The sequence below is a fragment of the Saccopteryx leptura genome, chromosome 12 (genome assembly GCF_036850995.1).
Source record: "Saccopteryx leptura isolate mSacLep1 chromosome 12, mSacLep1_pri_phased_curated, whole genome shotgun sequence".
Lineage (NCBI taxonomy): Eukaryota > Metazoa > Chordata > Mammalia > Chiroptera > Emballonuridae > Saccopteryx > Saccopteryx leptura.
Genome location: NC_089514.1, coordinates 37,138,173 through 37,165,618, shown reverse-complemented (window position 1 = coordinate 37,165,618; position 27,446 = coordinate 37,138,173). Strand labels below are relative to the sequence as shown.

The window sequence follows — 27,446 nt, the reverse complement described above, 5'->3', positions numbered from 1 at the left end:
AACATTCAAATACACAGTTACTGACATTAGAAGAAAATGTTTACTTGAAAAGACGTCTTTGAAATTTCAAAAGCCTTTGTTTACCAAAAATATAACCAACCAGGTAAGCAACCTAATATCCTTTAGTTGATATTTGATCGTCATATAAAGTAATGATAATACTTTAATAAATAATAACTTATTTTAATAAGCAATTATTCATTTAATTCTTGCTCCTAATTGCTCTATAAAGAGAAGAAATTATATTTTAAACATTCTGTTAGGCTTCTGAATAGCTCTAACTCAGTAACATCCACCTTCTTTCATAAACTAATAGCTGGATGAACTCTTAGCCCACAGAAAATTCACAATCAGTTTTTGGTATGCTTTTTGAATAGTATAAGATGCAAAGTAGAAAATAAAAACTGTACAGCACACATAAGCAATTGCTCACAACTACAAACAGGTCTTTTATTTCCCAATTGATTTTTTGCCATACTAGATTCTAATAACAAGGTTAAGGAGGTACTTACTTTAAAATCAAGGTATCTGTGTATAACACAAAGGGTGACAAAATCTTCAGTAGATAAGCCAGGTAAATTTTCAAAATCTAAACAAAGTTTATAAAGAGAGAATTACTTTAACAAAGCAGGTCATTAAAACACACACACACACACACACACACACACACACACACACACACACACACACCATTAAAAAAGCAAACAGTTACTTTAGAATTTATCTAGATTTATGAAAAAGTTACTTCTATGAGCTTCTGACTTCCTCCTATAACAAACCTCTCCCAGATCCCCTTTACCGAGTCATTAAAGAGGAATACTTTATGTGCTGTGTTCAGACCATGATATTGTACTTTCAAACCCTAAAGTAAGGACTTTTTCCTTAATAAGATGCAAGGAGTAAAAAATCTCAGGTGTTTCAGAATTCTAGCATTTAAGCCTAGTCCTTTAACTGCCTTTAGTCCTGGTTGCACACTGGGATTGCCTGGGGGGTTCAACAACACTGGTGTTTGGGTCCCACATCCCCTTGTGCAATGGATCAGGGGTGTAGTCTGGACACTGGGGTAACATGCATTTAGCTGGATAAAGGGACCTTTTCTCATCGTGTTTAAAATATGGGCTCCAAAGCAAAATCATTGTACACACTTAGCAAAAACAGAGAGACTCTCGTGAGTCTGATGAGCAGCTTCTTACCTAGTTTGCCCAGGACAGCATAAATTTTTGCTCTAATGTTCTCAGCAACATCCATAACTGCAAGACTCGGGCAGTTGGCAGGCAGCGGCATGATTTTTTGCTCTTCTTGAAAACTAGTAAATAGAGGTTTCTTTGTATCTAATCATTAGATGTCATGAAAACATAGAAGGGAAAGATAAAAACCATAGTAAAATAATACTTAATTTTGAGGCTTTAGTTGAGACATTGTAAAATACATAAAAATATTCTAACAGTAAAATAGTGCCTTATCCACAGTTACTCTTTTGAAAGTATAAGTAATCTGTGATTTCCTCCTTATTCGATGGCAAAATAGCTTTCATTTTTAAATATTACTTACATATGATATGAAAATTTCACAAAATTATTTTAAAAAGTGAAAGTCTTATGTAACTTTACTAATTTTGAAATCTAGATTTTTGAATAATGTCAGTTTAACAATGATGTAATCTCCTTTGCTTTTGGTTTCTATATATTATGCTACAAACACAAAAACTATTTTATTATGTTATAGTAGATCAAAACTCAGAAATAAGAAAATCAGATTGGCTGGACTAAGAAGTGGCTCAGTGGATAGAATGCTGTCCTGAGATGCGGAGGACCCAGGTTCGAAACCCTGAGGTCACCGGTTTGAGCATGGGGTCACTGGCTTGAGCATGAAATCATTCACATGACCCCATGGTCACTGGCTTGAAGCCCAAGGTTGCTGGCTTGAGCCCAAGGTTGTTGCTTTGAGCAAAGGGCCACTCTCTCTGCTGGAGCCTCCCTCACGGCCAAGGCACATATGAGAAAGCAATCAATGAACAACTAAGGTGCCACAACGAAGAATTGATGCGTCTCATCTCTCTCCTTTCCTGTCTGTCCCTATCTGTCTACTCTCTCTGTCTCTCTTGCTGAAAAAAAAAATCTGATTGAAGATAGAAATCATCAGAAGTTAAAGGGGAAGTATTTTCATTTAATATTGGCCTGGCTCAGTAGGTCAGTTGGTTAGAGTGTTGTCCCAACCTGCCAAAGTTGTAGGTCTGATCACTGGCTAGGGCACATACAGGAATCAACCAGTGAATGCATAGAGACTTGGAACAACAATTGAAGTTTCTTGCACTAAAAATTATATAAATATGAATCAACAAAAATGCACACAGCTCTATAAAAATTATTTCAAGCACTCTACATCTGTATATTGCATTGTGTGCTCATCACCGAAAGTCTAGTCTCCTTCCATCACCATATACTGGGCCCCCTTTATGCTTTATGACCCCTCACCCCTCTTCCCTGCAGTAACCACCATACTGTTATCCGTGTCTGCTACTTTCTTCATTGTTTCAGGATCTCTTTCTTAAAATGCGCTTCTAATTGCTTGTAGTAGCAGATATACATATACTTACCAATAATTATTCCGTATTTATCACGTTTTACTCCTAGTTCTTTTTCTTCCTTTCTCCACAATTTAATTAAAAGGCTAGCAGCCGTTTGGTCCTTCTTCCCTCGCCAAGCATTGACATGAGCCGTCGTTTTGGGATTATCACAAAATTCAACCATTATTCCAAGTATTAGATTACAGAATTTTTTTTGGTTCAACTTTTGCAAGGAAATAGAAAAAAAAAGTTGCAATAAATAGTAAGAACTATTATCTTAAAAAGGAGGAACATTTGTATTAATCATTACGTTTCTTCTAAATGATTGCCTTATAAAATTGAAACTCTACTTAAGTATGATGTACTAATATTCTGTTAAAATAGATGTCTATTGAAATGAACACATTTTCAAACATTAGGAGTTAAAAAGAAAAAAAAAAGATTTAACATGATTCAGATACAGTTACAAACATATATCATGATCCAAAATGTAAGTGATTTGGTTGACTAGGAAAAGTGCAGGAATAAATAAAGATGTTCATTTTAGGTGTAGCAAGGTCAAAGTGCTATAAAGAAATCACTGCAATTATAGGATCTTTCCAGTTTACAAAGGAAACAATTAACCTCTTGTTTGAATTATAAACATTATCAGTTTCCTCTTTCGTTAAATGAAGGATATTATTTACCTGTTTTAGAGAGTTATGATGAGTTATATGAGGCTGCCTGTCACATAGTGAGCTCTCAAAAATATTTCACTATTACTATTATACACTGAATAAATATTTTAACAGTTTATATTAAGTAGAACTATCAATAAAATGAATTTTTTTATTTCTAGACTTCATTTTCAGAAGTGTTGAAGTTAATATAAAAACTTCATTAAAGAATATTTATAATTTTAATTTAGCTTGATGTGTTCAAACTATATTAAGCACAATCTAACAATTATATTCATAATAGAAAACATAATAAAATGTGTTAGAAACTATTCTAACATATTTAGAATAATGTTGTGTATATATGTGCACATGTATGCATATATTCACTCATATTCCTCCCAGCAGTGCATGGGGTAAATACTGTTAAGTCTATTTTGAAGAAATTGTTTTCAAACATAATATATAACTTGCCCAAGTTATACAGCTAACAAGTACAGTGGTACCTTGAGATACGAGTTTAATTCATTCTGTAACCGAGCTCATAAGTCAGTCAACTTGTATATCAAAAAAATTTCTCCCATTTAAAATAACTGAAATAGATGTAATCCGTTCCAGCCCTGTGAAACATCCCCAAACCATCCTAAATTATGAAAAAAGATGTTTTTAATTAAGAAACACACATGTATACTTTACCAGTGCATAACAAAATATATGAAATAAAAGAAAAAAGTGTTCTTTAGTACTGTATCCTTACCTTGGAGACAGAGGAGTGCGGCTAACGGAGGTGAATGGCGGCAGAGGAGGAAGGGATGCAGGCACTGTAGACATATAAACTAAAACTGCACTTTCTTAACACTAAATGTAAACTAAAACTGCATTTTCTTTAAACAAAACTAAAACTGCACTTTCTTTACTTAAAATGAAACTACAAAAACTTAATTGTAAAAAAATGCACTTTCTTAACTTTAAACTTAACCTACGCTGAACATTACGTATTTTTCATTTAATCATAACCTGTTTTTGCCTTTTGGCTGCACTTTCAGCACTTTCACTTGCAGGACGTTTGAATAAAAATCTATCCAAAGAGGTTTGCTTTTGCCTGCCTTTTAATTACATAGACAGAGAGAGAGTCAGAGAGAGGGATAGATAGGGACAGACAGGAACGGAGAGATGAGAAGCATCAATCATCAGTTTTTCGTTGCAACACCTTAGTTGTTCATTGATTGTTTTCTCATATGTGCCTTGACCGTGGGCCTTCAGCAGACCAAGTAACCCCTTGCTGGAGCCAGTGACCTTGGGTCCAAGCTGGTGAGCTTTGCTCAAACCAGATGAGCCCGCGCTCAAGCTGGCAACCTCGGGTTTCGAACTTGGGTCCTCTGCAGCCCAGTCCCACGCTCTATCCACTGCGCCACTGCCTGGTCAGGCACTTTTGCCTGCCTTTTAAAATGTTACAAAAATGTGACAAACAAGTGTCATTAAAAAGTGCTGAAGCAGAACCAGTTGAAACTTTTTCTGGGTGTTTCTTTTCAATGAAACTTGAAAGCTTCTCCCACATTGCCAGCATGTTTTTAATTTCACTTGTAGAAATCATTTCCTCTGACTCTACCCACCCTCATTACTAATCTCTTGCAGAAGCTCCGTATGTTGCATCATCTGTAGCTCCTTCAACTCATCAGTTGAGAGTTTGTCCTCATGTTCCTCGACGAGCTCGTTTATGTCACCCTCATCTATCTCCAGACCCATTGGCTTTCCAAGGGACACAATCTCCTCCAACGCTTCTACCTTGGTCTCTGGTTCGAATCCTTCAAAGTCCCTGTCAACAACAACATCAGGCCATAACTTTTTCCATGCTGAGTTCAAGGTTCTTCTTGTAACCTCTTGCCAGGACAAGTCAATAATGCGTAAACATATCACGATGTTGTAGTGATCTTTCCAAAACTCTTGAAGGGTTAGATTTGTATTCTCAGTCACCTCAAAGCAGCAGCAGAACAAGTGCTTTGTGTAAAGCTTTTTAAAGTTGGAAATGACCTGCTGATCCATAGGTTGCAAGATAGAAGTCGTGCTGCGTGGGAGGTAGAGGACGTTCATGAATTTGAACTCAACAAGAATGTCATCTTCAAGACCAGGTGGATGGGCTGGAGCATTTTCAAGGATTAGTAATGCTTTCATTAGGAGTTTATTTTCTTGAAGATATTTCTTCACTGCAGGACCAAAGACGAGATTTACCCATTCAATAAAAAACTGCCGCATAGGCCCTGGCCGGTTGGCTCAGTGGTAGAGCGTCGGCCTGGCGTGCAGGAGTCCCGGGTTAGATTCCCGGCCAGGGCACACAGGAGAAGCGCCCATCTGCTTCTCTACCCTCCCCCTCTCCTTCCTCTCTGTCTCTCTCTTCCCCAACCGTAGCTGAGGCTCCATTGGAGCAAAGTTTGCCCGGGCGCTAAGAATGGCTCTGTGGCCTCTGCCTCAGGTGCTAGAATGGCTCTGATTGCGGCAGAGCGACGCTCCAGATGGGCAGAGCATCGCCCCCTGGTGGGCGTGCCGGGTGGATCCCAGTCAGGTGCATGCGGGAGTCTGTCTGGCTGCCTCCCCATTTCCAACTTAAGAAAAATACCAAAAAAACAAACCAAAAAACCAAAAAACTGCCGCGTAACCCATGCCCTAGCATTGGCGCGCCACATAACCTGTAGTTTTTCTTTCAGAATCTTGTGAGTCTTGCCTGACCGGGCAGTGGCGCAGTGGATGGAGCATCGGACTGGGATGCGGAGGGCCCAGGTTCGAGACCCCGAGGTCGCCAGCTTGAGTGCAGGCTCATCTGGTTTGATCAGGACTCACCAGCTTGGACCCAAGGTCGATGGCTTGAGCAAGGGGTTACTCCTTCAGGCTCGTGGTCAAGGCACATATGGGAACAACTAAGGTGTCGCAACGAGAAACTAAGGATTGAAGCTTCTCATCTCTCTCTGTTCCCGTCTGTCTGTCTCTGTTTCTCTCTGTAAAAAAAAAAAAAAAAAAAAATCAAAATCTTGTGAGTCTTAAAGACTCGAGAATTTTCTGAATGATACACTAGCAGTGGCTTTACTTTACAGTCACTGCTAGCATTTGCACACAATGCAAGGGTCAGATGGTCCTTCATGGGTTTATGGTCTGGCAGCTTCTTCTCCTCTGCGGTGATGAAAAGTCCTCTGGGGCATTTTTTTCCAAAACAATCCTGTTTTGTCACAGTTGAACGCTTGTTGGGGGATGTAGCCTTCCTTTGAGATAAGTGCAGCAAAACGTGTGATGTACTCTTCAGCTGCCTTAACGTCAGCACTCGCAGCTTCACCATGCCTCACCACCAAGTGGATGCCAGATCTCTTCTTGAAATGGTCAAACCAGCCGTGACTTGCCTTACACATTATCCTCTGCTGCCTCTTTTGAAGTTGATGGTTCTTTCAAGTCGCCATAAATAATACAGTACGTGCCTTTTCGCATATTACAGTCTGTCACTGTATCTCCTGCCAGCTCTTTCTCTTTCACCCATATCAGCAGAAGCTTCTCCATTTCTTCATGGATATTTGCTCTTAATTGGGACAGAACTGTAGTTCCTTTCGCTGGATTTGTGCTTTTGATGGCATCCTTTTGTTTAAGGATGGTACAAATTTTATCTGTATTGCGGTCGTACAGCCTTGCCAGTTCAGTCACTTGTACACAACGCTCATGTTTTTCTATTATTTCTTGCTTTACTTCTATTGACATCATTCTCTTCTTCTCACCACTGTCCTTTACACTCACTTTCTTCGGCCCCATGATAGCACACAAAAATAGTAAAAAATGCAAAAATGATGCAAGAACGAGTACAGTGCAAGAGATTTGACTTGATTCTGCGGTAACACGAGAAAGAGATGCTGGTATTGTGCTGCCGATACTGGACCCATGCGCCAACTAGTGACAGCTTCCTGAATCACAACTGTATCTCAGAATTTCGCTCGGATCTTGAACAAAAATACAGACCGAGTTGCAGCTCGTATCTTAAAAATTCCTATGTTCGTCTGCTCATATCTCAAGGTACCACCGTATTGGATTCCATTCTATGCTCTCAATTACAGTGCTATATGACTAATTTATTTATTTTTTTATAGCAAGAGACAGAGAGAGGGATACCATATTTCCCCATGTATAAGATGCTCCCATGTATAAGATGTATTTTTATTTTAGGGCCCAAAATTTGGGGAAAAACTGTATTACATAAAGTTATTGAACTCAAGTTTTATTCATCATAAAATTCACATAATTCATCACTGTCAGAAAAGCAGGAAATGCAAGTAAAAAATCTGCAACTACTATATAACTTGCACCCAATTTTTAGACCCCAAATTTTTCAGAAAAAATGCGTCTTATACATGGGGAAATATGATAGATAGGGACAGACAGGAAGGGGAAGAAATGAGAAGCATAAATTCTTTGTTGTGGCTCTTTAGTTGTTCTTTGATTGCTTTCCCATATGTGCCTTGGGGGGGGGGGGCCTGCAGCAGAGCAAGTGACCCATTGCTCAAGCCAGAGACTATGGCTCAAGCCAGCAACCTTGGGCTTCAAGCCAGCGACTATGGGGTCATGTCTATGAGCCCATGCTCAAGCCAGCGACCTTGAGGTTTTGAACCTCAGTTCTCTGTGTCCCAGGCCTGTGCTCTACTCACTGCACCACTGCCTGGTCAGGCTGTGCTATACGATTTTTCCTGCCAGTCTCTGTATCTTTCCATCAGAGAAACGCTAACAGGGAAGGAAAGTGAACACAAGTGAGAAATGTCTTTGAAGTCTTCGATATAATCTTTAATACTAATATAAAATTTAAGTATTTAATATTTGTGTACATGTTTAATGTCTCTTTGCACTTTCAAATCTTTAGGTAAAAGCAAGATTCCAGGAAGATGTGGCAAGTGAATTTTGGGACTTTGAGAATCCCCAGACATATCACCATGTGCCTCTGGGCATCCTCATACTGTATTCAGGGAAACTTGGTGAGCTATATGTCACTCAGGACTACATTAGTGGAGCTATATATACATTCTGTATATGTTCAATTTTTCTGAACTTTCCAATGGTTTCTGGTTATGACTCATTCCTGTTTAACAATGTGGGTTATTTTAATTATTGACTTATTTTTGTTTGTAGTGTTTTATATCTAATGGGTTTGCCCTCTTATCTCTAGTGCCAACTAATTTTATTTTTTAATGTATTTTTTTCCTAGTTGAGTTTTTAAAAAATATTTTCAATTACATATACATTCAACTAATTTTGCTTCAGAGAGATGAAAGGACACACATAGCTTGAGTACCTTTGCTTAACCAGAGTAAGTTTGCTATTCTGTTAATAAAATCAAGAATGGTGACAATCAACAGTGGCATAGCTAGGACTGAGAATATCTCCCAAAGTCTTATGAAAACAAAATCAGACTTTTCTCCCACATCATCTTGACTACGGACTCACTTAGAATAGATGCTAGGTGGGGGTTAGGTTGAGGATAATCCAGGGTCTTTGTCTGGAAGGTTTAGTGTGCCCACACCTGCTTATTCTGTGAAATAGTCCACGACATGCTACCTTCTTTGCAACACCTACAAATCGTACAGTCCCTAAAAATGCTGATCTGTACTCCTTTCTCTAACATGGCACTCCACTCTTAATACGTACTAAGAAAAGAAGCTGGAAGTTATTAATAAATAATTATGGGTTTTGACCTAGTCTAGCATTTCACATACTGTGTCTTTAAAGGTTGGTGGAAAAACTCCATAAAACAAATTCTCTACTGTCATGAGTTTGGGAATACTGTCCTAAATAAACTGATTTCTTCACTAATGAATTTTCAGAGCCTTTAATAGACCAATGTATATTACATTTATCATTCTTTTTTTTTTTTTTTAGAGAGGAGAGGGAGAGACAGAGAGAGAGAGATAGGAGAGACAGAAAGTGGGGAGGAGCTGGAAAGCATCAACTCCCATTTGTGCCTTGACCAGGCAAGCCCAGGGTTTCGAACCGGCGACCTCAGCATTTCCAGGTCGACGCTTTATCCACTGCGCCACCACAGGTCAGGCCAATGTATATTACATTTAATTACAGAATAATGTTTTGTGTTACTATTTGTAAAAGGCTAATAAAGACATTTATCTTTGTTTTACAATCGTTATAATCATACTTACTGCCAATAAATCCAAAAGGAGAAAAATACCTTCCTTTTCAAGAAAGTAATCCTCTGAAGAATAACAAGCCAAAACGCAGCACCTTAAATAAAAAGTTATTCATTTAACAAGGATTTATTGTTCAACTCAATCTGCCAGTTTATTTCTATAAAATAGTTTTCAAATTATTTTTCTTCATTCCCTAAAATAAGTAATTTTTTAACTTTGAAGAGACTTTGACAGTATAATTTTAACTATTTTAAAACCAATGTTGATTAATTCTTTTTCATAACTGCCTGTTTCTTTTCTGTGGATGCAATACGCTCCTTTGCTTTCATGGCATGAATTATTCTTAAAGATCTCCTCTAGTTACTCTAGTAACTGTTTCTTCAAACTTATCCATTGATGGTCTTGTTCAGTGTTGGTATGCATCGCCTTACCTTTGCAGTTGAGATTATTTGCTGGAGTGCTTGCTGCTGGGGCCCCTGCAGTTTACAGGGAGTGAGGGACTGAAGTTGCAACACCAGCTACTTTGTGTTCTCTTGGGTGGGGGATGGGTAACACTGAGCAAGCTACTGTTGCTGAGGCCATTGCAGGTGGAAAATATAGTAGTACCATGTACTACTATAATGGAGAGGCTGATCTCCATTACTCTCCCAGGCATTGTAAACTTGCTGGAATCAACTTTCTGGGTCCCTTCCCAACTTCACATGACTATTACTTAATAATTTATGGTTCAGTATTAATTTGTAATTAATAACATGGTCTTTTTTCAGGAGACACCCTGTGTCCACTGTCTGTTGTGTGTACTGTTGACGGTGGTGGGATGCATAAAGGCCGTCAGCTCGGCTGCTCGCACTCAGGGGCTACTACTTGTGGGTGCCTACCCTCATTTGCTCAGAAATTACAGAATATATTTCTAAATCTCCTAAAGGTCAAAAAGAAAATCACAACAAATATTAATAATTGGAACTCAATGTTCACAAAAACAGAACATGTTAAAACACAGTGGGAACTAAAACCATAGGATCTGAGACTTTATTGGATATGTTAGAGCAGAAGAAGGGATGAAAACCTCTGATCTGGCATCCCTCTCGAGAAACAGAAAGTAAAAGTGAACGAAAGAGAAAGAACATAAAAATTAATAAAATATGAAACAATATAAAATATGATAGAATCAACAAAACATACAAATTCATTTTTTAAAAAGACTAATAATATTAATTCCTGGTAAAACCAATCAAGGAAAAATAATAGAGACAAGAAGAAATGACTAATACCAGGAAAGAGAAAAAAAAGATAACATCTTGTATTCTACAGACATTAAAGATACTAAGAGCATATTACAATCACATGACAGTGAATTTGAAAATTTAGAAAATAAACAAATTCCCAGAAAAGTATAACTTATCAGAACCTACACAAAAATAGAAAATCTTGGCAGGTATGTTATTGTATTATATATTAAACAAATAAAATCTGTATTTCAGAACCGTTCTACAAAGTAAACTCGGGGCACAGATGACTTAACTGGTGAATTCCACTAATTATTTAAGGAAAAAACAACAACCTTGAACAAACTCTTTCTATAAAATATAAAAGAATACTTCCTAACTTGTTTCATCATGTCAATATAAACTAGATTCTAGAACTTACTTCAGTTTAAGATCCTGAGAGAAGGAAAAAAAACAGTCGCCTGGAATCACCAATAAAACACTAAACTTATTTTATTACTTATTTGTTATTTCTACCTTATCTCTTATCCAAAGGGATTTGAAGTTGCTATAATAAAGGACACAACTAAATAAAACCATAACATATTAATTTTTATCTTAGTATAACTGTGATGTATTAAATGAAGAATAAAAAAAACATCAAGATATTTTCTGCAGTAACTTCTGAATCCCAATACATTGGTAGATAGTATAGGGTGATACTTATTAGTACTCTTCTCTGAATATGTTACTGTGCCTCATACAGTGCTTCAGTCAATAAGAATTTGCCACTGAAACTTAGGATCAGGTTTTCATGTTATCACTCTTTCCTATAGAGAAAAAGAAACGAGGTAGCTGATTGGCCCCACTGCCTATGTGTATCTGGAGGAAAGGTGAGTAGTCCTGCTCTCTCTATATAAATAGTGAATTTGCAATGGGTAAACTACTTTTTTGATTTTATGAAAAGCAATATTTATCAGTAGCCCCTCACAACTTTTAGGTATAACTGGAATACAAAAACCTGCATATAGTAATATAATTTATACAATTTAGTGAGTTTAGATATATGTATACATTGACGTTACTATCACCATAATTCAGGCAATAAAAATACCTCTAAAAGTTTCCTTGTGTCCTCTGTGGGTTTTTTATGTCTGTTTTTGTAATAAGAACACTAAGCCTGACCTGTGGTGGCACGGTGGATAAAGCATTGACTTGGAACGCTGAGGTAGCCAGTTCAAAACCTCAGTCTTGCCTGGTCAAGGCACATTTGGGAGTTGGTGCTTCCTGCTCCTCCCCCTTCTCTCTCTCTCTCCCTTCTCTAAAATAAAAAAATATATATAAAAAAGAAAGAACACTGAGATCTTCCCACTTAACAAATTTTTAAGCATACAATACTTTATTGTTCACCACAGGCACTGTGCTGTACAGTAGATCTATAAGCACTATGTTATATCTGGAATTTATTCATCTTGTATAATTGTAACTTTATCATTGAACAACTCCTCATACCTCCTGAAGCCATCAATCTATTGTATACATACCACTATCTACTTCTATAGTTTTGAATATTTTAGAGAAATCATGTATAAGAGATATTCTTCTGTGACATTTCATTTGGTATCCAAGTCCAACCATATTATTGCAAACAGTAGAATTTCCATCTTTTTAAAAAGCTGAGTAATATCCCATTGTATGTTAGGTGCATTTGATCCACAGTCCTCAATATTTTTTTATTATTTTACAATGTGTTGCAGTGTGACTTTCATGAACACCACCCAAATAGAACTAAAGAAAAGTATTAAGTGTTAATGATATGTGAAACTCAAGTAATTTTCTCCAAGACAAAATTTTGTGAAGTAATATTAAGAAAAGCAGTATTTTTACCCTTAGAAATGATACAAAGTTTGGGAAACAATATTAGTTAGGAAATACATAATCAATTGTTTTTAACTCCTTGAAGAAAAGATGCATGAGGAATTCATGTTTTCAAGTATAAGAATACTACTGTGTGAGTAATAATAGATGCTAGTGTTTCCCAAATCAGACTAAGATGGAATAGCTCAAATCACACACATACACACACACAAAAAGTCCACAAGATTTTAAGTTTGGATACATGAATTGTTTTATATTTGAGTGACAGACAAGATTACCTTCCAAAGGACATTGAGAAGTGCCATTTCTGGACTACTGAAGAGAAAAAGGCATTGAAAGAGTTATCTTTCTGGTGTAATTCTGAGGAAAGAAAATTGACATACATAGCTGGGAAGGTAATTTTCTTGTACAGGGGATCCTTGGGTTACAACAGTCTCCACATACGACGTTTTGAGTTTATAATGCTCATTCCCATAAAAACCACAGGAATAAAGGTAAGGAATATTTTTTACACTCATTTTTTTTTCCTGTTACTACAGTACTGTGTACGGTACAGTATATTTATGTCCTTTTCCTTTTTCTGTGACTTAGTTGTATTTTTATGTTCTAGATGATGATTTTACAACTGTGTTAGGATAGGTAAGTGACTAAGGCTAGGGTGTGTTTCAACTTACACCACAATTTGGGTTAAATCACTGTCATAGGAACGGAACTGTGTCATTACCCGAGTACCCCCTGTACTGTGAATCCATCTAACTTGGTTAGAGTAATACTCACCAAATGCTGTCCAATGTACTAAAAAGAAGTACATTATAGCCTAATCCACTCTGAAACTTCTTGGGATCTGTTTTCAATACATGAAGAATTAAATCGACTCCTTCAGTTCCAAAAATTTCCTACGAGATTATTTAAAATTATTTCTATAAATAAATAATTCTTTCCTTTTTCATTTCATCCTGTCCACTAAAACTTTTTCTATAAAATAAATACAACATTGTCAAAAAATTATACTTTTAATATAACTTTTTGCTCCTGAATTTGTTCTTGTTCTTAGGAATTCAAGACAAACTATTGCAACAGCCCAGCTTAATGTTTTTTTTTTGTTTTTTCTCTTCCTTTTTTTTTTAGAAAAATAAACTATAATATAAGATCTGTTGCATAATTTTCTTCCATAGTGTAATGAATGTAGTAAATCATCATGTCAGATGAATACTAGACAGCAACAAGTGATTTAAGGGGTTAAAATTCTATCATGGAAACTTTTCTAATGCTCTCCAAAGGGAAAAAATATATAAATGGTAGTTAAAACTTTAATAATTTATATTTGTCCCTTACCAATTACCTTTCTCATTGCCTTAGTGTTCAGTTCTACTTCCCAAAAAGCAAGACTGAGTATTTTTCCTGAAAAGCAGAGGCCCAGAGTGGTAGAATATAAGAAGCTGCATCAAAGCTTGGAGCTAAGGATGCATTTGCTATTCCCTTCTGCCTCTCTGAAAAGTCCTTCTATCGAAACCCTCCCACCTTTTTATTTTTATCTTTCCAATTCTGTCTCTTGCTATTTAAGTTATCAACTTCAGAGACTCAGAGTTTGCTATGTTGTTAAAAAAGATCAAAGTGAACTAGTTCTTTTTCTAACTTTTAGTTTTTGCTATGAACCCGATTCAAACTGAAACTACCATTTATAATGGTACAACCCACTTAGGAAAACTATCTGCTAGTTTCTTAAAAACATACACCTACTTTATGATCCATCAATTGAGCTACTAAGTATTTACCTAAGAGATATGAAAGCATTATGTCCACAAAAAGACCAGTACAATAATATTCACTTATGAATATTATTCATAAGTAAAGAGTCCCAAATGGAAACAAATTAAAGTGTTTATTTTTTATTATTTATTTATTTTTTTTTACTAAGTGTTTATTAACAGGGAAATGGAGAAACAAATTTTGGTATATTTATACAATGAAATACTTATTCAGCAACAAAAAGGAACGAATTACTGATGCATGCAACAACATGGATGTATTTCAGAAATATGATGCTGGCCTGACCAGGTGGTGGTGCAGTGGACAGTGCGTCGGACTGGGACGCAGAGGACCCAGGTTCAAAACCCCGAGTTTGCTGGCTTGAGTGCAGGCTCATTAGGCTTGAGCATGGTCTCACCAACTTGAGCGCAGGGTCTCTGGCTAGAGCGTGGGATTATAGACATGACCCCATGGTCACTGGTTTGAGCCCAAAGGTCGCTAGCTTGAGCCCAAGGTCTCTGGCTTGAGCAAGAGGTCACTCTCTCTGCTGTAATCCCCCCACCCCACCGGTCAAGGTACATATGAGAAAGCAATCAACGATCAACTAAGGTGCTGCAATGAAAAATTGATGCTTCTCATGTCTGTCCCTTCCTGTCTGTCTGCCCCTATATTTCCCTCTCTTTAACTCTCTTGCTCTCTTTTTTTTTTTTCTTTGTATTTTTCTGAAGCTGGAAACGGGGAGAGACAGTCAGACAGACTCCCGCATGCGCCTGACCGGGGTCCACCTGGCACGCCCACCAGGGGCGAAGCTCTGCCCACCAGGGGGCGATGCTCTGCCCCTCCGGGGCGTCGCTCTGCCGCAACCAGAGCCACTCTAGCGCCTGGGGCAGAGGCCAAGGAGCCATCCCCAGTGCCCGGGCCATCTTTGCTCCAATGGAGCCTTGGCTGCGGGAGGGGAAGAGAGAGACAGAGAGGAAGGGGGAGGGGGTGGAGAAGCAAATGGGCGCTTCTCCTATGTGCCCTGGCCGGGAATCGAACCCCAGTCCCCCACACGCCAGGCCGACGCTCTACCGCTGAGCCAACCGGCCAGGGCTACTCTCTTGCTCTCTGTCACACACACACACACACACACACACACACACACACACACAATATACACACATATGATGCTGGATAACAGAACTACATATAAAGAGTAAATACTATGATTCTATTAATACAAAGTTAAAGAATAGGCAAAACTAATTTAGGGATAGAAATCATAATAGTAGTTTCCTGGAGATGAATCTTCATTCATAAGATTAAAGAACACCAACAGTTATGGACACTTACTAAGAAAAAGTTCATAGTGTTAGGTGACTGGGAGAGCTAAACAAAACTTTGATTCACAGACGTACATACCTTCCTAGAAACATTATTTTCACAGACACCAGTTAAGGTGAGCAATATATCAGACTGAATTTCCAAAACGATGGCCTCTTCTTTGTCATTACACTTGCTTATTGTGTTTTTAAAGATTCCTGGTATAAAAAAATTTAAAGAATGTAAAGTTACTGAACACTATATTTTTCTTTTGATCAATTACTGACCTGAAATAATTTCTTATACAATTTCAGCTAGAGAAGTGCTTTTTTTTTTTAATTGTTTTTATTTATTCATTTTTAGAGAGGAGAGGGAGAGACAGAGAGAGAGAAGGGGGGGAGGAGCTGGAAGCATCAACTCCCATATGTGCCTTGACCAGGCATGCCCAGGGTTTCGAACTGGCGACCTCAGCATTTCCAGGTTGACGCTTTATCCACTGTGCCACCACAGGTCAGGCCTAGAGAAGTGCTTTTAAAAGGGGCTATTTTACATAGTTGCATAGCAAATGTAGACAGAAGATGATAGGTGGATAACACACGCGGCCTTTCTATGAAATTCCCCTTTTCTTTTTTCTTTTTTCTATTTTTTCTAAAGCGAGTAGCAGGGAGGCAGAGAGACAGACTCCTGCATGTGCCTGACTGGGATCCACCCGGCATACCCACCAGGGGGCGAAGCTCTGCCCATCTGGGGCATTGCTTTGTTGCAACCAGGGCCATTCTAGCACCTGAGGCAGAGGCCATGGAGCCATCCTCAGCGGCTGGGCCAACTTTGCTCCAATGGGGCCTTGGCTGTGGGAGGGAAAGAGAGAGAAATAAGAGGGGAAGGGTGGAGAAGCAGATGGGTGCTACTCCTGTGTGCCCTGGCCGGGAATTGAACCTGGGACTTCCACATGCTGGGCTGACACTCTACCACTGAACCAACTGGCCAGGGCCTGCCTCTTCTCTTTTGTTCTCATTAGGGGCAAGGTCCCCAGTGTCCTGCTCTGTACATGTCTGGAATTCCAGTGCCTACACAAAAGGTTTACAGACATCTACATTTACAATGCAGTTACTATTTGTTAAGCACATTGCTACTACAGAGCCCTCTGTTAGATTCGGCAAGAGAAGGTCCCTGCCTCTCACAGCTCTCACACGATAAAGATGAGTTCCTTTCAAGTTAAAGGAAAAAGGTCCTAAATAAAGAATCTTGCTATCTGTTCTCCCATTTCCCTATCCCTTCCCACCGAGATAAGAGTAAGACTTCTTCCTGGACATATGGAAAATTGTATTTCCTGGACTCCAGTTAGCGAGGGTATTAAGACTGACTTTTGTACATTGCTGTGTGCACAGAAGTGAGAAAATCTACTTTTGCCTGACTAGGTGGTGGTACAGTGGATAGAGCATTGGCCCGGGATGCTGAGGACCAGGTTTGAAACCCTGAAGTCGACAGCTTGAGTGCAGGCTCACCAGCTTGAGCACAGGGTTGCTGGCTTGAGCGTGGGATCACAGACACGACTGATGATCGCTGGCTTGAGATCAAATTTCACTAACTTGAAGCCCAAGCTCGCTGGCTTGAGCAAGGGGTCACTGGCTTGGCTAGAGCCCCCCAGTCAAGGCATACATAAGAAAGCAATGAACTAAGGTGCTGCAACTGTGAGTTGATGCTTCTCATCTCTCTCCCTTCCTGTCTGTCTGTCCCAGGTTTGGTCATCCTAAGAAAACTCATCAATTAAGGGAATATTTTTGCCTCATCCCCTTTTCAACATCCTTATTTTGATTACTAGTGTTATTATTAGAGAGCACCACTCCACTCCACTAATGATGGAAGAATGGGCACTTTAATTTAATAGATATAAGAATTTTTGAGTAGGTGTCTGTAATTAATTGACATCCAGCAAACTGCATCACTTACTCATGAGGCAATCGCTGAATACAAATGATTAAAATAGCTTTTCCTTTTCAGTCAGGGAAGGTTAGGGTTGACAGACTATTTCTGACAAAAGGTAGAAAGATTTTTTACAGGGGTTCTGAATTTCCCACTGAGATTACATGTACAGTATGTATTTTGAGAATAAGGCAATTTAGCCGAGTCGATTCTGAGCTGAAAATCAAGGACATCCTGATATTTAGTATCAGAAAAGAATCCTGTGTACATTTTTGTACGTTTCAATGTACCTGTGTTCTGGTATGTCAAATGTACTGGAAAAATCTACTGTTACCCTCTTTTAAAATGTCTCCAGCCTGACCAGGTGGTGGCACAGTGGATAGAGCATCAGACTGGGATGCAGAGGACCCAGGTTTGAAACCCCGAGGTTGCAGGCTTGAGTGTGGGGTCGCTGGTTTGGTATTACGGACATGACCCCATGGTCACTGGCTTGAGCCCAAACGTTGCTGGCTTGAAGCCCAAGGTTGCTGGCTTGAGCAAGGGACTCTGCTATAAGCTCCTTCCCCCCCATTCCCCGGCAAGGCACATATGAGAAAGCAATCAATGAACAACTAAGGTGCTGTAACGAAGAATTGATGCTTCTGTCTGTCTGTCCCCATCTGTCCTTCTCTCTGTCTCTGTCATAAATAAATTAATAAATAACAATAAAACGACTCCAAATGGCTTGGTCAGAAAGTGATTATCATATTACCAGAAAAATACATCCTAACAATAGCCCATTAAAAAAAAGAAAAGAATAATCCTAAATGAAATGGTATCTGAATTGAGAAAACAAATTGATGTTTTAGTAAAGAAACTAATTTATAGCAACAATATGAAACAAAAATCAATTACGGTAAGTTTTTGAGTTTGTCATCTAGAGAAACAAAATAAATCTGTAGAAAAACACAATAAACAAAACCTCTAACCAATAAATATTAATATTCTACTCTCATCAGTACCAAATATGCTCTGTTTTACCTATCAGTTGCTGAATTGCTCCCTTTTCACAGAGGTCCTGGTTTACAGTCGCATCTCCAAGGTAGACCATGGCTCTCAGGAGTCTGAGAGTGTAACGCATGTGGGCAAACTTGTTGCCACGGCCGCCTGTACCATGAAAACTGTTACCGTGACTAAAGAAGGAATCTGTGGAGAAATGGTAATAATTTACTTTGTATCAAGAAACATAAAACATTTCAAATAACTAAACAACATATCAGGCATCTTATATATCTGTAAGTTTAAACAGGTATTAAAATTTCGTTATACTTGCTTTAGTTCTTTACAGAGAAATAAATATTATGTCTTCCCCCTCTTCCTCCTATTCCCAGAATATAAATCTGTGCTTTAAAATGTTCTTCAAAGGTCCTGGCCGGTTGGCTCAGCGGTAGAGCTTCAGCCTGGCGTGTGAAAGTCCCGGGTTCAATTCCCAGCCAGGGCACACAGGAGAAGCGCCCATCTGCTTCTCCACCCTTCCTCCAATCCTTCTTCTCTGTCTCTCTCTTCTCCTCCCACAGCCAAGGCTCCATTGGAGCAAAGTTGGCCTCAGGCACTGAGGACAGCTCCATGGCCTCCGCCTCAGGCGCTAAAATGGCTCCGGTTGCAACAGAGCAACGCCCCAGATGGGCAGAGCATCACTCCCTGGTAGGCATGCCGGGTGGATCCCAGTCAGGCACATGTGGGAGTCTGTCTGTCTGCCTTCCCACTTCTCACTTTGGAAAAATACAAAAAAAATAAAAATAGAATAAAATTTTCTTTGGATGTGTCATACTGTATGTATCTTTTGTAACTTGATTCTTTTAGTCATCATATTTTAAAATTATTCAAATTGTCAAAAGTAGACCTAGATCATTCATTTTAATTGCTTTCAGCATTTATTTTATAAATAAATCAGTTTTCCGTTAGCTAGTACAAACTGCTAAAATAAACATTCTGGTTTATGTCCTCTCGTTCCCACTGAGAGTTGTTTTGTCATGTGACCCCAGAATTATATAGGGTATACTCACACTGAATTTTACTCAAGTTGCCAAATTGTTTCCCAAAGTATAATGTATAAAACTAATAGATTCTTCCTAATCTGTTTAATGTGAAATGACAGCTCATCGTTACATTAAATTGTGTTTCTCTGATTACCAATGTGGTTGTATCTTTTACTGGTTTTTGCTGTTCTTGAAAACTTGAGATTTTCTCTTTCACTTGGCAATTTCTATTCTTTACTTACTTCTCTCCTAAGTTATTTTATTGATATGTAGGCATTCTCTATGAACTGGATTCTAATCCTTTATCAGTCACAGGAGTAGTCAATGTCTCCTCTCAATTCGTACATTGCTATTATAGTTTCTGTCACAGAGACCTGTTGGAGTTTTCAGGCAGTTAATTGCAGCCACCTTCCCCTGCAGAGTTTCAGTTCTGGTTTGTCAGTCTTTTCCACTCTGTTATCATCCAGATATTTTCCTATGTTTTTTCTAAGATTTTTACAGTTTAACTTTTCATATTTAGGGCTTTCATGTATTTTGTAATTATTTTTAACAAGGTAAAAGGATCTAATTTTTATTTTTTCGCGTGAAGGACCAACTGCCCCAGCACTGTCCTTCTCTCACTGGTTGGCAATATCATCTCCAACAAAGCTAGCCTCCCATGAGGTCCATTTCATTGGTCTATTCCTGGCTTAGTATCACACAATTCTATTGCTATAGTTTTATAATAGGTCTTGATAAATAGCAAGGCAAGTCCTTTCTTTACAATATGCATTCTTTAAAAGGTTCTTTTAGAAGTAGCTTTACGTTTAAAGTTTTTTAAAAAAGTTCAAAATCCTCTTCTGAGTACTGTGTACTGGTGAAAAGTTATTGAGCTAGACTGCCTGCATTAAATCTTGGCTCTGTCACTTACTGTGCAGCCAGGAACAAGTTATTTAACTTCCCTTATTGCATCCTACCCATCTGATGAACAGGTATGATGTAGCAGCTCCAAGTCCTAGATCTGCTGTAAGGACGAAATGAGTTAATAGCTGGAAGGTGCTTAAGGCCTACCACACAGCAGGCGCTCAGTAACTGCCAGCATCTCCCTCCTTTGCCTTACATTCTTACGTAAACACAGTGTCATGATGATAGAGCCTTCGTAAACAAATATTAAGGCTAGACAAAAGAATTATTTTATTTAACAAGACTAAATTCAGTAACTCACCACATTTGAAACTAAAGAATTAAAAAAGGTATAATTCTTTTCCTTCCTCATGGATAGATGAGTGATACTACTGAGCTCATGAAAATGTACCATACAAAATTATTTATACAGCAAAATTACTACCAGAAAAGAATATAGTGTCTCCTTATAAATTATTTTCAAAAACAATGTAGTATATCTTATTTCCTTTCTAAGAATTATGAGAATTGAAATAAAATAGTCAACAAATTGGGACTCTACTGTTTGGTGGACCACATGGGGTATCATTGCTTCTGGCTAGAGATCTGGATTTTAAGCTCCATGAAGGCAGAGATTTTATTTTGAACATAAATGTATCTTTAGCAGCTCAAACAGTAGCTGGTACCTTGTATACATTCAATAAATATTTTCTGAGTGAATAATTAAAATATTGCAGGACACAGTATAATTGTTTGATAGGCTTAATAATACAGAAATTTTAAATCAGATGATGATGATTATTACTATTATTAAGTGAGAGGTGAGAAGGCAGAGAGACAGACTCCCACATACGCCCCAGCAAGGATCCGTTGGTAAGCCCCCTTCCAGGCAATGCTCTGCCCATCTGGGGCTATTTCTCTGTTGCTCAGCAACTGAGCTATTTTAGCGCCTGAGGTGAGGCCATGGAGACATCCTCAGCGCCTGAGGTCAACTTGCTCCTCGAACTGAACTGAGCCATCGCTGCATGGGGGAAAGAGAAAGAGAGAAAGAGAGAGAGAGAGAGAGAGAGAGAGAGAGAGAAGGGGGAGGGATGGAGAAGCAGATGTCACTTCTCCTGTGTGCCCTGACTGGGAATCAAATCTAGGACTTCCACATGCTGGGCCAACACTATACCATTGAGCCAACTGGCCAGGGCCAAATCAGATTATATGTATAATTTCTTTTACTAAGATGTATGCATCAACTATAATCATGACATTTACTAATATCTGATTTTAAGTGAAATCTCAGATTGTTTTTTTCTTAAAACATGTAAATACATCACAATCACAGGTAAAAGTTTATATTTTTATTTCTTTGTGCTTTAATTTCGTAATTTTTCTATGCATATACTGTGAGTTCAGTTGAAATACGTAGATTAAGATTTTGACAGGAGCCTGAGCAGGTGGTGGCGCAGTGGATGGAGCATTGGACTGGAAAGCAGAGGACCCAAGTTCAAAACCCTGAGGTTGCTGGCTTGAGCACAGGCTCATCAGCTTGAGTGTGGGGTTACTGGCTTGAGTGTGGGACCATAAACATGACCCCATGGTCCCTGGCTTGAAGCCCAAGGTTGCTGGCTTGAGCAAGGGATCACTCGGTCTGCTGTAGCCCCCTGGTCAAGGCACATGTGAGAAAGTAATCAATGAACAACTGAGGTGCCGCAATGAAGAACTGATACTTACCTCTCTCCCTTCTGGTGTATTCCTCTCTTCATCTCTCTCTCTCTCTCTCTCTCTCTCTGTCTCTCTGTCTCTCTCTCTCTCTCTCTCTCACACACACACACACACACACACACACACACACACACACACAAATAAATAGTGTTTGACACGAATCTTTAAGGGCTGCTCACCTTCAGTTTCACACCACTCTAGAAATGCCAGGACTCGAGTATTCCCCTGGCACAACATATACTCTCCTATGACCAAAGGGGCCACTGATGACAAAGTAGCGAGTGCATGCAGTTGTAGCTCTTCATACTGGGCTGCAGACCACTCACTTATTTTGTGCTTCTCAGGCTTCTTAAGATAGGTAAACAAAGCCAGAACAAGTTTGCCACCAATGAACAGCTACAAGAAAGGGCAGGGAGTATTTTGTTAGGAACTAAAACAATTTTACTTAATCTAAGAATAGTCAATAACATGTTTCCACTCTGATGTTTTACTGATAATCATTTCAAAATGTTTCCATTATAAAGATCTCAACCTATGTTAAAGAGCCCCCAAAGGCCCTAACACCAAACTCAATAACAACAACAGGGGGCTATGATCCCCTCTGGGATATGTAGTCTCTAGTGGACAATAATAACATAAGTACAGTGTGTCCGTAAAGTCATGGTGCACTTTTGACTGGTCACAGGAAAGCAACAAAAGACGATAGAAATGTGAAATCTGGCCTGACCTGTGGTGGCGCAGTGGGATAAAGCGTCGACCTGGAACACTGAGGTCGCCGGTTCCAAACCTTGGGCTTGCCTGGTCAAGGCACATATGGGAGTTGATGCTTCCTGCTCCTCCCCCTTCTCTCTCTCTCTCTCTCTGTCACTCTCTCTCTCTCACTCCTCTCTCTCTAAAAAAAAAAAAAAAAAAAAAAAAAAAAAATCAAAAAAAAAAAAAAATCAAAAAAAAAGAAAAAAAAAAAAAAAAGAAATGTGAAATCTGCACCAAATAAAAGGAAAACTCTCCCAGTTTCATACCTATTCAGTGCAGTTCGATGTGGGCTCACGCACAGATTTTTTAGGGCTCCTTAGGTAGCTATCCCGTATAGCCTCTACAGACTCGTCACTGACTGATGGCCTACCAGAAGGGGGTTTCTCCACCAAACTGCCGGTTTCCTTCAACTGCTTATCCCACCAAGTAATGTTATTTCTATGTGGTGGCTCTTCATTATAAACGCGCCAATATTTACATTGCACTTTGGTCATGGATTCGAATTTAGTGAGCCACAGAACACACTGAACTTTCCTCTGTACCATCCACATCTCAACTGGCATGGCCGTGGGCTGCTCCGCTGTATACACGGTGTGACGTCATCATCTGCGCGTGAGCACATGCTGCCACATCATCCTACAGAAACTGGGAGGCTTTTCCTTTTATTTGGTGCAGATTTCACATTTCTATCATCTTTTGTTGCTTTCCTGTGACTGGTCAAAAGTGCACCATGACTTTACGGACATACTGTATTAATTTTTTCTTTTTGCCTCTGCTGCTTATATACTACATAGTTTAGTTCTTCCTTATGATAAAACCACAGGAGTAGAAAATTTGGGACCAATAAACTGCTGGCATTTCTCCCTTCCCTCCACTTTGTATAAAGGAAACATTTCACAGACTCAGTTGTATACTATAAAAATCAATTTTGTCTTAACATCTATGGCTTTACACACAACAGAACTTATACACACAAATATTCTGTTCAATGAATGCCAGTTAGATCACAAGCCACATTTTATTACATGCCTAGAATTTTAAAGTTGTATTGAATTCATGATTTCAATAAATATAAAAAAATGCATAGTTATTTATGACAATAAAGTTAATATTATAGCTGATCCTGATTGATTGATATTTGTAGCTCACAAGATAGTAACACACCATGTGTTATATTTTACTCAATTTTCATTTGGCATTATTCTATACAGACTTTTTCACAATAACATCTATGAATTTTCCTAAATTTTCTACTAATACACATGGAAAGAACACAAGATTTAGGACTAAGAAAACAAGAATAACAAGTAGTTCTAGCATTACCATAAGTATTGAGTGGATAATGGTTTTAAATACTCTGAACTGCAAGTAATAATATACATAATCATTATTGTTACTATAACTGGGTCACTAGTATATGACATAAAAAATTAGTTGATTCCATTGTTTATATGGTGCTTTAAGAAGCTCAGCATAGTCTTTGTGCTGACAGTTATCAATTAAAACTGACTTATAAATTGTACTGTAAATTTTATTGTCTTTATATCTATTATTTTAAAAGTTATATAACACTCCATTATAATAAAGCATATTTTATTGACTATTTTCTAGCTGGCATTTCAAAATATACATTTAGGTTATATAGAATATATATATTTGCTATAATGAATCAAGTTGTAACTGTAAAGACATTTTTCTTTTTCTGAACATTTTTTAGTGTATATATTTCTCAACGTAACATTACCAAGAAAATTCTGAGTTCTTTTCGTCCTTGTAAGAATGCCATGAAGTAGGTGCTATACTCATTTGAAGCAGAGATATGCGGGATTTAGAGGAACTACATGACCTATTCAAGATAACAGAGCTAGCAAGTGACAGCACTGGATTCTCTCTGCCTAAAGCCTTAACCACTATGCTAAACCATCTTTATATTATCATTAATGCTACTGATAGAATTAATTCCCAGTTCTTTTTCATGGTAATTCCTTGGAGCTTGAAAGAGTTTTAGGACTAAAATAAAATTTCACCTAGAGCAGGAAATAACTAAACTAATGGAATTGTTAGTAGTACATGCTTTCTGTCCCTGTAGAGTTTACGAAGCATTCATTTTAATCCTCAGTCAATGTCCCCACAGCTTCATGAGCAGGGCAGAAGCACTGTCACCCTCCTTTTGGAGGACGAGCTGAGCCTCAGAAGGTTGGGTAACTGAGCCAAGCCATAGCTAGCAGGTGATTATAGACAGCAGCGAAATTCAGTTCTAGTGGCCATCAAATTATATCATGCTGTTATACAGAATATAAAGTATTAAGATAAATTCATAGATAATAAAAAAACATAAAGATACGAGGTTTGTGTGGAGAAAAGGCAGGTTCATAAGGGTCTGAGATTAGCAACCCCGAGGTCAGACTCCTCCCACAGACTCACCCTGTTCCTATGGCCAGAGACAGACTGTTAGGCTAGATGGGCCTACATGGACCCTCTTTCATTTTATGTTCTCTGATTGAGAAGATCTAAATATATAAATCTCTAAGGTTCTCCTCGATTTCTTTGGCTTAAATTTAGGTAAGTTCACTGTTTAATTACAGATAAGCAAAGGAAATTTTAAAAAGGTTAAATTCAAGCCAATAAGAGTTTGTTACTGTCTATGATAAACATATGGGTTGATGAAATATTTGCAGCCAGGCTTTAAAAAAGTTACAATACAAAGTGAGTTAATTTTAATTTTTCTTTTGATTACTCTTTACCTGTACAGTGGGTAAATCTTTACTTAAGATCACAATTATATTGAATAGCAATTTCTTCAACTCAAAATCTTCATAGGAATTAGAAAGCTTAAGACCTTTCACCAAAGGATCTTGACTTTTAACTGTAAAGGGGGATAAAAGAGAGAGTAAAAGAAAAACTGAAATGATACATAGTCTTATCAAGATAATCACAAGTTGAAAGTTTCATGGTTTTTACCTTCATTAAAAGTTGCAAATAGTATCAGGTCCCTGGTAAAGCCACTTTCCTAATATAAATACACAAAACAGAGGAATAAATTAATTAGTGGAATTAAGTTACAGATGGCCATATTTGCCTAATATTTGAGTATCTTTATCAGATTGCCCACGTCATTCATTTGAAATCATAAAGCACTAATAATAGGAAGGGATGAAAGCAAGAAAAAAGTATATAGCCAGATAAACTTGTAATTTATTTAACATTAAACTTACTTTTGTAGGTTCTAAGAAATATTTCACTTAGGAATATATTCAATATTATTCAAGACTATTTTATAAGATGCTGTTTAAAATCTGGTCAAAATGTATTAAGACTACAAGTTACTCTGCCCTGGCCAGATAACTCGGTTGTTAACAGGGTTGGCCTGTGCAGAAAAGTTGCTGGTTCAATTCCTGGTCAGGGCACAGACAGGAACAGCTCATTGTTACTGACTCTTTCTGTCTCTCTCTCTTTTTCTTTTTCTCTCTCTGTCCCCTTCTTCTCTTTATAAAATCAATAAATCTGGTGTGAATGAGTAAAAAAAAAAAAAAAGACAAGTTACTTATGACATTATTATACTTTTAAATGACAAAAGAAGGGAAAGAAAGTTATTTTCAACAGCTTTTCTTTTTTATTTTTAAATGTTTATTCTATTAATTTTAGAGAGAAGAAAGGAGAAAGGAAGAGAGAGACAGAAACTTGATCTGTTCCTGTATGTGCCCTGACCGGGGCTCAAACCAGCAACCTCTGCACTTTGGGCCGATGCTCTAACCATTGGAGCTATCAGGCCAGGGCAACAGGTTTTCTTCTTAAACAACCCTGCTCTCCACTCCAAACCCAACCACCCTCACTATGTTAAAGGGTTTTAGTCAAGAGCTAACAAAACAGTTCCTACTTAATATGAAAAACCCTGAAGAATAACCAGAATTGCAAACATTTCACTGTGAGGGAACTCATTCCTGACAGAAATGCCCCAATTGGATTTTGTAGACTAGGTCGAACTTTTAGGGGCCAATCCTGGGCTTTTGAGCTTGCTTCTTCACATACCTACTACTTAGAATCAAGATGGTTTCTTTAAAATGTGAAGATGTTATTCCTATGAATCACAAACAGGAAATTCACTTGAATGCCTGCAAGGATGCTAATGAGAACTTACTGTGACCAGGACTTCCAGGAAAACACGCCTGTCCTCACATACACTGCAGCCTCACATACGACCAGCTATGCGGGACTGTTTCCCTGTTTGCACACTATGAATCCTATGACTTTTCTCTTTATGTTGGGATCACCTGATGCCCATTAATGCGGCTTGCGCCTTCACTGCCAAATTTCCTTTAAGTACAACATAGAAAGTATGTGGCTGATATGTGAATATTGTTGGCAAAGATCTTTACTCTAGGATGTCAGTCATCCCATGACTTTTACATTATAAAACACGGGCAAGCTCAGCTTCTGATGTAGCAGAGTAACTCCTGTAAGAAACGCTCTGGCAGTAACAATGATAAGTTCTGAACAAAATATAAAACAAACTATCTGTGACCAAAACCAAGCAGATACTGAAGAGGAGTCAGGACTCCAAGGAAGGAAGTGGCACTGGATGAGTTTTCCTTTTTTTTTTTTTTTTTTTAAAATGGCTTTGAGGGCCCTGGCCAGTTGGCTCA

The 27,446-nt window shown here is 38.2% G+C and overlaps 1 protein-coding gene across 2 annotated transcripts in view; it reads right to left on the bottom strand.

Moving 5' to 3' along the window:
* CFAP69 (cilia and flagella associated protein 69) overlaps window positions 1–27,446 on the bottom strand; it is a 64,352-nt gene that overhangs the window by 6,228 nt on the left and 30,678 nt on the right. For both annotated transcript variants that reach the window (XM_066354172.1, XM_066354173.1), the window contains exons 10-19: window positions 25,765–25,813; window positions 25,548–25,669; window positions 22,230–22,446; window positions 18,458–18,622; window positions 15,614–15,732; window positions 13,241–13,359; window positions 9,393–9,474; window positions 2,597–2,789; window positions 1,194–1,331; window positions 513–589 (exon numbers count right to left, since the gene is read on the bottom strand). In XM_066354172.1, the coding sequence (XP_066210269.1) occupies window positions 513–589; window positions 1,194–1,331; window positions 2,597–2,789; window positions 9,393–9,474; window positions 13,241–13,359; window positions 15,614–15,732; window positions 18,458–18,622; window positions 22,230–22,446; window positions 25,548–25,669; window positions 25,765–25,813 (1,281 nt within the window). The remainder of the gene's footprint in view (window positions 1–512; window positions 590–1,193; window positions 1,332–2,596; window positions 2,790–9,392; window positions 9,475–13,240; window positions 13,360–15,613; window positions 15,733–18,457; window positions 18,623–22,229; window positions 22,447–25,547; window positions 25,670–25,764; window positions 25,814–27,446) is intronic.